This window comes from Mus pahari, chromosome 4 (assembly GCF_900095145.1).
Source record: "Mus pahari chromosome 4, PAHARI_EIJ_v1.1, whole genome shotgun sequence".
In the NCBI taxonomy this organism is placed as follows: domain Eukaryota; kingdom Metazoa; phylum Chordata; class Mammalia; order Rodentia; family Muridae; genus Mus; species Mus pahari.
This window is the reverse complement of record NC_034593.1, coordinates 93770613-93781853: the sequence shown is the minus strand read 5'-3', so window position 1 is coordinate 93781853 and position 11241 is coordinate 93770613. Positions and strand designations below refer to the sequence as shown.

At 43.0% G+C, this 11241-nt stretch overlaps 1 protein-coding gene across 2 annotated transcripts in view; it reads left to right on the top strand.

Moving 5' to 3' along the window:
* Magi3 (membrane associated guanylate kinase, WW and PDZ domain containing 3) overlaps positions 1–11241 on the top strand; it is a 181667-nt gene that overhangs the window by 163389 nt on the left and 7037 nt on the right. For both annotated transcript variants that reach the window (XM_021195661.1, XM_021195662.1), the window contains exons 16-19: positions 271–456; positions 6294–6396; positions 7083–7209; positions 7909–8052. In XM_021195661.1, coding sequence (XP_021051320.1) covers positions 271–456; positions 6294–6396; positions 7083–7209; positions 7909–8052 — 560 coding nt within the window. The remainder of the gene's footprint in view (positions 1–270; positions 457–6293; positions 6397–7082; positions 7210–7908; positions 8053–11241) is intronic.

Genomic DNA, 11241 nt, shown 5'->3' with positions numbered 1-11241 from the left:
ATTAAAAAGATTAGTGGCTTTAAAAACCAAACAAACTGGAACAAGTTTCTAGTAAATGGAAAGCAGCAGCAAGCATCTATCTATGGTTATAATCACATTAAAAAGTCTCTGTGTGCTCAGTGGGAGGGGTGGACAGGATAATTATACTTTTTTCCCCTCTGTTTTTGAAGTCTTTTCTTTGATGTTAGTATGTAAAATTTCAAATAATGATGAGGACAAATCCATCACTAGCAGGTATCTAAACTGGAAAACTTGGGGTTCTTGCCACAGTTATTCCTCATAAAATTGGCCGAGTCATAGACGGAAGTCCAGCTGACCGTTGTGGAAGACTGAAAGTTGGAGATCACATCTCTGCTGTGAATGGGCAATCCATTGTTGACCTATCCCATGATAATATTGTTCAGCTCATCAAAGATGCTGGAGTCACCGTCACGCTGACAGTGGTTGCTGAAGAAGGTGAGGACAAGGCCACCCTTCCCTAAGTTGATGTCTTAGTGTGACTCAGTTACTGTTCTGTTGTTACTGTTCTATTGCTGTGGACACCATGACCAAGCAGCGTATAAAGGGATTCACTTAATAGTTCTGAGGGCGAGTCCATGACCATAATGGAGGGCAGTGCAGCTCCAGGCAGGCAGGCAGGCAGGCACTGGAGCATAGCTGAAGGCTTATACATGGTGCTTAAGTTTTAGGCAGAGAGACAATGAGAGTGGGCTTTAGTTTAGGCTTTTAAAACCTCAAACAAGGCCACCTTACTCCAGCAAGAGTTCACCTCCTAATTCTTCACAAATCGTCCCACTAACTAGGAACTAAGCATTCAATCATATGAATCTAAGGGGCCATTCTCGTTCAAACCACCACACCACAGTACAAGCCCAGAGTATGTGAGAGGTGTTTATATGCTCTGTAATCTCATTCTTTAGCTTGTCCATTTCATAGCTTAAAAGACAATTCATTTTAAAGTTGTCAACTGCTCAAAAAAATTAGCTGGTGAATGGTGGTCATTTATTTGTCAAGAAGCAAGCATCCAGAAGTAATACCTTTCAGATCTTATTTTCTTAATGTCTTCTGTCTCAGCTTGAGTGCGAGGAGATCCTCTAGAGAGTTCAAAGGGCGTTGCTATTGACAGCACAGCTGGTATGTCAGATCCGTGCCATGTGTGGCTTTCTTTGGGTGTGGAGGTTTGTCCTGGGCAGCTGCTGTATGAGCAGGAATGGAGCTTGTAGGAATGGCTCCTAAACAAGGTGTAGAATACATAGTGGCAGCCCTGGAGTCATGTCTCACCTTACTTTAAACATGCCTTTCAGTTATTAAGAACTTCTAACTAGGAACTTTTTGAACTTGCCTGTGTTCTTTATTATTTACTTATCTAATCTATCCTGACTTTGTAGTGATAATGGGAGGAAAAAGGCAGCGTTATGAAGGTCCATCTCCTCTCATAAAATTTCCTCAGACCTTAGGAATACAGCCCAGTGGTAGAACACTTGCCTAATATGTACAAGACCCTGGGTTGGATCGCCAGTACTGCTGAGAGGAGAGATAGCAATTAAGGTTCCTCATGCTGTGCTAACATTACAGTCTTCCCCTGTAGTCCTAAGGTCATTTCCAGGTGTTTTGTAACCCCCAACCCCACAGCATGGTGCAGTGCTGTCAAGTCTGGTCTCAGTCTCCTGAGCTCAAGTGATCCTCCGACCTCAGCCTCTCAGAACTAGAGCTATGCCCAAATGCATTTCTCGCCCTCGTTTGTTCCTACTAGATTACTCTTATGTTTTTACCTTTAAGGTGTTATGTAAGTCCTCTTTGTGTCCGAGCTACTGTGGTGTGGGTATTTATTTATAAGCATTCTCTCCTTAACATTTATTTTGTGACTCAAATGTCACAAAAGTTGTGTGTACAGTTATGTCCTCATGCCTGTCATGTAGTGGTACTGAGGGGTAGAAGGGATGCGAGTCAGTATGAGGCCAGCAGACTACAGGCCACCTCGGGCTGGTAGTATTGTAGCATACAGGAAAAATCCAACCGTAAGATCTGTGAAACAGTAAAGAGTTCCTGCCTGCTTGTCCTTACTGTCCTGATTGCGCTGCTGCTGCTGCTGCTGCTGGCCCCAGAGTGTGCCTGTGATAACTTGGGATAGTTTGGTGGGAGAACAAAGATTTTTCAAGGATATCACTGATTATTGATGGTAAATTTTTCCAAAAGGTTATCCAGAATTGCTCATTTTTCTTAGAGTAAAAACTACCTTTGACATTTCAGCCCAGATGCTTCTGGACAGATGTTAATGTAGGTACATGATTATGTCAGACACCACTAGGAAGAAATGAAAGACAAGTCTTAAGTCAGTGATTACCTATCATTTTTATAAACTATGGAAACATTTAGAATCCCTTATTTTATTCTGGGAATAATTGAAAGTCTCCCTTTTGTCCTAAAATTTTCCTTCATAGAATTTCTAAGTTTTCCAAGCCTCTCACTGAATTCAGTGTAAAACTTAGCAGTTACCCTGCAGTTAAATGAATCTTGAAAGCTGTTTTCAGAAACTATTTTCAAACCTTTGCTCCAGGTCACATGGCCTCTGTCTCCTGCCCACCCAAGCCTTCACTGTGAGAGGGAAAGGGTTGTCACCCAAAGAACAGTGTGTCCCCTCCATCCCCTCATCTTCCCTTTGCATGGTGCTACTTAATATCTGGGACTACTTTGCCACAGACATAAGGCATGTGACATGTGTCCTATAAAAACTTTCAAACTGCAGTCATGACTAGACCCTGTATCCACTGACTCCAGCGCCTCTGCCTCTACCACAGTCACTTGGTCTTCAGGTTGGAGCAGGAGTTGACTGCACCTGGTGGTTTGTGCTCACTATATAGAAGCCATTATTGCTTTTTCTAATGGACTCCTAATGTTTCGTCAAGTCCATTTTATTTTTAAGAGTGGACATAAGTTACCACAGCCATCAAAAATGTGCACTGGAAAAAAAAATGGGCATCGTTTGTGTTCTTTCCCCATTGGGTCTTGGTTTCTTCCTACTTGTGCACACACTGCACTCTGGTTTCCCTTCTGTGCATCTTTTAAAGTGCACTGTCTGGAGTGTGTATTGTCCTTACTCTTCCACCTGTATAGGTGGATGATTCTATGTTATAGATCGCTATTCTAGGTCCTTTTCTCAGAACTATGGGATTTGTTTTGTTTTCCAGGATTCAATCAAAGATTCTACGATTCCTCATGTCAACTCTCCTTTTTCCTTTTAACTAAGATAAACTCACATGTTATAAAACTCATCACAACATGCTGTCCAGTGCTGTTCCGGAGGGCTACTGGGGGAGGTGTCATTTTTTATCATTTTGTTTTGTTTATCCACAAGGTTGTCTAACCATCACCGCTAATTTCACATTTTATCAGCTCCCAAAAGAAACCCCATGATCATTAACAATTACTTCCCATTTTCTTCTAACGCAATCCCTTAGCAACCACACATCTGCTTTTTTGCCTCTGTACATGTAGTACACAACCTTGTCTATTTTGCTTCTTTCAAACAAACAAGGTTCAACTTCACTATAGTCTTTATCATTCCTTTTATACATAATAATGTAAAGTCCTTATTACATATACATCCTTTTACTTTCCAATTAATCATTTGATAGACATTTGTTCCTTCTTTTTATTGAGAATTGCGATTACTGTACATATTTTCTGCAATGCATGATTTCATTTCTCTTGAGTTTTTCCTAAAGTTAGAATTGTCAGGTCATGTTGTGTACTTTCATATTTGACTTTTTAAGGAGTTGCCAAATGATTCCTTTAGCCAGCTACACCATCTTATACTCTCACCAGCCATGTATGAGGGAGGCATCCAATTCTGTCAGATCCTCCACACCCACTTACTTTCTGGTTGGTTGTTTTCTCATACTGGCCATTCTAATTAAGTGAAGTGATATTTCACTATGCTTTGGCCTCACATGTCACTGACAGCTAGTAACAGTTGGCCTATTTCATGGGTTATGTTAGCATCTTTTCCTGGGCTTTGGAGAAATGGCTATTCAAATCATATTTCACTTGCCTTGTGTTGTATTATTATAATACAAGTTTTCTTTACTTACTCTGACACTAGATCTTTTCCAGGTGTGCAGCTTTCATGTTTGTCTCCCAGCCTGCATTTGTCTTCGCACTTTCTTATTACTCACCCTTTGATGCACCAACATTTGAATGTTGGTGAAGACTGACTCATTTATATTGTTTTTGCTGTTTTGTGCATTGTTCTTAAAGCATTCTGTACATTTACAGTATATGCACATTGTAGCTAGATAGTTTCCCATGGGTGTTTACCTTGTCTTACCTGTCTGCTTCCCACATTGCTCCCAGCTCTGAATATCAAAAAAAAAAAAAAAAGGCCTGTAGCTGGGCGTGGTGGCATACTCCTTTAATCCCAGCACTTGGGAAGCAGAGGCAGGTGGATTTCTGAGTTCGAGGCCAGCCCGGTCTACAAAGTGAGATCCAGGACAGCCAGGGCTGCACAGAGAAACCCTGTCTTGAAAAAAAAACAAAAACAAAACAAAACAAAGGGCCTGTGATACACATTTCTATGTGTATCCTATAAAACAGCATGAGAATTTCTGGAAGTATAGAATTACTTGCTCCATCAATGAGTATTGACATACCATTTGACTCAATGCTGTGAGTGTTTCTATAACTGCTGCAGCCATCTCTAGTTCCTTCCTGAGCCCTTATTCCATGGTCTTTACTTGGCATTATCAGCTTGTCTGAGTGCAGTGTGGTCAGCATTGTGCAAACACTATGATCACAGTGTGCTTAAGCCATCCAAAGGATCCCATAGAGAAACTGACATATTGAACATGAGGTGAAATGGGAAGGCTCTTTCCAAGTGACGATTCTAAATTTGGTTAGAATCTTGTATGTAACAGGTTTACCTTAAGACTTAAAGAAGGACAGTTGGCCTGTTTCATGGGTTATGTTAAAACTAGAGGCTCAGAAACTGAGGGAAGTTCAAATCTGGTGACAAGAAAACCATGAGCTATAACCTGCTCAGTCAGTAGAATGTCACTTGTTGTATGTTTCCAGAACTGACCATTTGGTATTGGATCACTAACTGGGTATGTCCTTCTCTGGGGAAGACTGGTCTTTCCACTCCCAGAGATCCTCAGTTGCCTGCCGTGTTTGGGTTAAGGTCTCATCTCTCCGTTCACTCTGGCTTGTCACTTGGGACACCCCTCTCTCAGCTCACGTTTGGGCAGTCTCGTTGATATTTTGTAACTTCTGATGCTACTAGGAGGCACAATCTCACAGCAGACCAGTCCTCTGGATCTTACTAACTTCTGCCCCCTCTCTACAATGTTCTCTGAGTCTTTGGTGAGAGGGTGTTTTGTAGATGCATCCACAGATGCTGGGCTCCACAGCTCTGCATTTTGATTGGTTGTGGTTTACTGTAGTTGTAGTGGCCTCCTTCTGTTGCAAAGAGACAATTCTTTGATGAGGTGTCAAGACTATACTTATCTGTGAGTATCAGGACAAATGTTTAGATTGTTGTTGGTGATTATTCTGATTTAGTAAGTCAATGGCTGTAGATTCTCAATAACCCTGACTTCACTAGCACAGAGTAGTTAGCTAGGTTTCTAGTACAACGCATGGTTGTTTCCTCTCCCTCTTGCTGAATGGGTTTTACAGTCCAATCATTCTCTCGTTTTACAGTCCAATCATTCTCTCTCTCTCTCTCTCTCTCTCTCTCTCTCTCTCTCTCTCTCCCACACACACACACACACACACACACACACACACACACACACGGAATCTTTATAAACATTTCACAACACTCTGACTGACTCTGTGATCTTTGATGCTAAGTGTCAGGCAGAATAACTTCCTCTGTAGAAATGCAAGTTCCGGATGTGTATAGTTTGCAGAGTGTCCTCTGTGCTCCAGCATGCTGAGACTTAGCACTGTCAGGAAGGAAAACCTTCTGTGCTCCGAAAACCTAGAGCAGCCCCTGGAGCTCTGTCCTCTACATAGGTATGACTGATGTATGCAGTTCTGATTTCCATGGTATGGAAAAGACAGGGGTGAAAATGTGAAATAAAAAATGGTTGCTGTTCTCTTAAAACATAAATGTTACTTAAAAGTCAGAGGAGGAGGGCATCACTGTTCCAATTCCAGAAAATCACAGTGCAGTTCTGTGAAAGCCCTAAAGCTGGGAACTATAACCATCACTGTCGTTTACTTTAAGATTCACTTGGTCTAAATGTTTTCATGTACAGATTCTGATTTCTGTTGTTTTCTCATTTAAACAGAGCATCATGGTCCACCATCAGGAACAAACTCAGCCAGGCAGAGCCCAGCACTGCAGCACAGGCCCATGGGACAGGCACAGGCCAACCACATACCTGCGGACAGGTGTGGCTATTCTCAGGTTTTGGGTTTTCTCTTCTCCCTGCTTTCCACTATCCCACTCCCAGGCAGTAATGCACAAGCCAGATAGCCAAGTCTGGAAGAAAGCTGTTGGGTATCTCATGCTCACAGGCCTTCCCAGTGCCTCCCGCCCTTCCACACCCTCACCCCCTTCCCAACCTCCATGACAGGCACAACAGTGATAGCCCCAAGGCAGCACCTAGCCTACTTCTCTGGTAAGCACTTTAGTAGGGAAGGCCCAGCCCCACCTGAGTCAGTCTTCTCAAACTGCCTTACACTTGGGCAGTAATTTGAACATACTTTTCCTCTGTTAAAAATATTATTCACAAAAAAACTAGGTTCCCAGAAATTCAGCATCTTCCCAGGCCTTGGAGCTTCGGAAGGTCCATTTCTCATGGTGGCAAGGTCACAGCGTCTGCCCCTGATTCAGTTATTTTGAGTGCAGCTTTCTTTGACACCACTGACGGAAGGGGATGGGGTTCAGTCCCTAACCTACCCGGAGAGAAGGGGCAGTCTTTTTTCCTACAGTCCGGGCTCTAGAGAAGTCTGTTTACAGCAGCTTGTCAGGGTAGAGGCTGGTACGGCTCAGCCTTGAGAGGAGTTGATCTACTTTTCTTTTCAGACTGTTTCTCATTTTCTCAGTGCCAAACTTAACTTGCTTTCTCTCACAGAATTGCCCTAGAAGGTGAAATTGGGAGAGATGTCTGCAGTTCTTACAGACATTCCTGGTCTGACCATAGGCACCTTGCACAGCCTGACACTGCAGTGATTCCAGTTGTGGGCAGTCGGCACAATCAGGTAAACACAAACATCCTGCTGCTGATTTTTTGGGCTGCTGTATCACTGACATTGGTGTTTTATTGCCAATCTGTTTGGATACATTTGATTCCAAAATTACTAATTTTTACAGAACTGGTAATGTGGTTGTCATTCACTACACCATACAAACAGAGAAGTCAGAACCTAGGTTAAGTATGTACAAGTGCATAGTATTGTAGCTAATTAAAGGGGGGAGCTTTTGCTTGCTTTTCAGGAAAATTTATAGAAAATCTGTTAAGTGGGTACTTTCAAAAATTCTGTTCTCTTGTTTGTTTGGGTTTTTGTTGTTGTTGTTGTTGTTGTTGTTTTTAGAGACAGGGTTTCTCTATATAGCCCTGGCTGTCCTGGAACTCACTTTTTAGACCAGGCTGGCCTCAAACTCAGAAATCCGCCTGCCTCTGCCTCCCAAGTGCTGGGATCAAAGGTGTGCGCCACCACGCCCGGCAAAAATTCTGTTCTCTTAATTGTTCTATTGAACATTGACCAACTAGAAGAAGGCATAATCTTCAAATAAGTTCATTTGACTTTAAGGATGTTAAGTAGCAGCCTTAGCTAGCATTCTTTTCTTGCCACTTAGAACTGTATCAAGGGTGTACACCATTCCCTCAGCTATAAAGCAGATTCTCTGAGGACACATCAGCAGTTCGTGAGAGCACTCTGTCATGCTTCCTTCCCCAGAGCCTTGGGTGTTACCCTGTGGAGTTGGAGAGAGGCCCTCGAGGCTTCGGGTTCAGCCTCCGAGGAGGGAAGGAGTACAACATGGGGCTGTTCATCCTGCGCCTTGCCGAGGATGGGCCTGCCATCAAAGACGGCAGGATTCATGTGAGTTAACTTTTTTTTGCAACCTTTGCTTTTGGCTCTAGACTGGAAAGTTTTAGAAGGAACTGCTTTTGAGGGAATGCAGAAACCTCTTACACAGGAAACAGGTTTCTGCAGCCATATGTCACCATTGTGCTTCCCCAGCTAGCCAGGGTTCAGAGCCTGATGGCTTCTCTGTGTGTCCAGAACAGTCAGTACAGGCAGATGGATCAATAAACCAAATCACTTCCATCTTAGTACAGGTCCTGAAGACAGCAGGGCAAAAAGCCTCTGCAGCTCCTTCTAAGACGTAATAAGCCCAGGGAGGTTCGCTACTCTGATCCCTACAGAGGCACAAGCTAACCGTTCCAGTTACTAGAAAGACTAGAGTTCACTCTGTGCTGTTCCATCACAGACTTTCTCAACCTTGCAACGCTAGCATTGTGCAGGGAACAGAAGACTAAATAGCTTATAGATCTCTACCTTTCTCCTTTCTGGATATTAAAGAGAAATCTTACTTAAAAAGCAATTGTTGACCCCAATTTTTAAAAATCAGTTAATTTGATAATCACTGAAGATTTTAAGTTCTAGCCCTCTTACCACCCAAGAGAACTTTGGGTTTCTTCTATTTTCAGTAGGCACCAGGGCAAAAGAACCTTTTAAGCTGAATAAATAGTAAGACAAATTATTCTTAGGTCTAATCATCAGAAAAGCCTCAGGAGAGAAGAGGAGCTGGGATGTAGCTCAGTCAGTAGTGTGCTTGCTTAGTGTAACAGTGTTGGGCAGCACGTAAAGACTGTGAGTGGTGGTGCACAGCTGTAATTTCCACCCTTGGGAAGATGAGATAGTAGTTTCACAAGTTCAAGGTCATCCTCAGCTATCAGAGCAAGTTTGAGGCCAGCATTTACAACCTGAATAGACCAGTTTTAGAAATAGAAATAGCTTCTGGGCAATTGCAGTTTTGTGCTCTCCGTGTGATCACTTGTTTCATAACCAATTTTGAGTGTTTGCCTTAACCAAGGCCTTATGCTTTGGTGTCAGGGGAATTGGTGAGTGGGCAATAGCAATCCTTCCTCAGAATGACCAGGCATATGCACAAGGTCAGAGAGAGTAACTGATGAAGGTGCTCGAAGGTAAGCCCAATTCAGGATCGAGGCTGAGGGAGGCTCTGCAAGCTGAAGGAATAACTTTGGAAGGAAAGGAAGGAAAGGTAATGCACACAGCAGAGAACTCTGGGTGGTGAGTTTACTTAGGGTGTGTGCAGGGGTGGAGGGAAATGAGATGATGAGGGGAGAGTGGTTATCAGTATGGAGGTGCTGGAGAAGAGAGCCAGCTGTCACTCCTGCATGGAATGGTGGTGTAAGGATAACTTGAGTGTTAGTAACCTCCTAGATAGAAAACAAAATATGTAGATGAGGTTACCTTTCAGTGGAGGAAGGACCAGCATAGATGACTCATAAGTATCTGTTCAGTAAGGGAGGGATAAAGACAAAGGATGTTTTGGGGACCTCATCTTACCTGTATTTTAAAAAAAAAAAAAAAAGCTCAGGTGAGAGATAATTTGGCAGTCAGCTAGTGTAGTTTTTATCGTGTTAAGATAGCTGTGCAGGTGTAGTTCACAGGCCTTAGATGGTGACATGACCCAGACAGAGGGATGAGTAAGCCATTGTGCTAAATTAAATCCTTCAAAGATGTTTAGAGAGTAGCAATGGCAGACATAGAACCTACAATTAGTGCACAAAAAAAAAAGATAAAGCAGGAAGGTAGAAACACAAAGCCACACACTGTAAGCCAGAGAGCCTATGACCAGGAGAAGGGCCACATGCCATTGGCACCAGCTGATGTAGCCTGTTTGGTTTCTCACCTAGTTTAATGAAATGAAAAGAGCTCCAGTTTAAGAATCGAGGAAGGTGGAGTCAAACCCTTTACACCATCTTGTAGCCAGGTAGCCTTAAGTAGCTTCTTGAGCCTCAGTTTAAGTCCAGTGTCCATCCTTTAACGTTTTCCTGGTCCTCTCCCCTTGTCCTCTCCTTCCTCCTCACTCTCCTCTGCTGAGGTATTTCACATTTCTTCTTTTTAAAAGTATTGGCTCCAAATAGAGTCCTGAGATCTACTAATTCCATGATACAAATGAAGGGCAAGCAGGTAATACATAGTTGTACAGTGCATCAGAAGCTGAAGTCCCAGGACTCAATCTACTTCCATTTCACAGAAACAGGCAGATGATCACGTCAGGTTTGCATCTGTGCAGTAAGAACATGCCAGCTTTCAGAGTCATCTTTTCTAATTCTCTACAGGACACCCAGGGAGGAGGGCCTCACCTCTCTTGGCCCCTCCTCCCTTGCTGGTCTCAGATTAGCAACTCAAATTTGTACTCTGTACCTTTTAATTCCAGTATCTTCAGTACTTCAGACAGTGCCTTCAATAGCCACAGTGGGTAATTCATAAATGTTTTTCAAAGGGATGCCCTGGGTGGAACTTGTTAATTAAGAGTAGTACTTTTCATGTTTATAGATGCCAAGAGGGTAAAAGGATGGATAATCTGTGGTGTGTGGACACACGTGTGTGAGGGCATCCTGGCCAAGGTGCATGTCAGAGGATGGCCTGTGAGAACTGGTGCTTGCTTTCCATCCCTTAGTCAATCAGCAATGGCTGCACATATCCTTACCCACTGAGACATCTCACCATCTCCTAAATATTGAAATTTTTAGAAAATTAAGAATTGTTCTCATCTCTTAGTTATTACTGGGTAGGCAAGGCCAGGAGAACAGCAACAATGTATAATTCAGAAATCAAGAAAATGTTAGCTTGAAGGTGAGAAGGTACTTTGTGTCAGCAGAGGATCTGTAAACCCCCTGGACCAAGTCCTGAGGGAGTGTTTCAGCACGTGCCTACCATCCCTGAGGTCTGCATGGCCAGCTCTTCAAGCAGGAAATCAGAGCCAGCCACTCAGGGTCTGTCTTCAGCTATGCCGCTGCTAGTCTGTGAGATAAGTGACAGTGGCTATACTTGGACTTAAAACTGAGCTTCAGGGAGGCCAAGCTCCTGAGGAGATCATTTGGGTTGGCGTCCCTTGGGAGGGATATCATTTCTTAACAGGTTTTAAGATCTAATCCACATGCTAGACATCTATGTAAGACTTCTTTAGAAGACTTTTTAACGATTTAATATTTTATGTGTATGAGTGTTTTGCCTTCAAGTATGTCTGTGCAC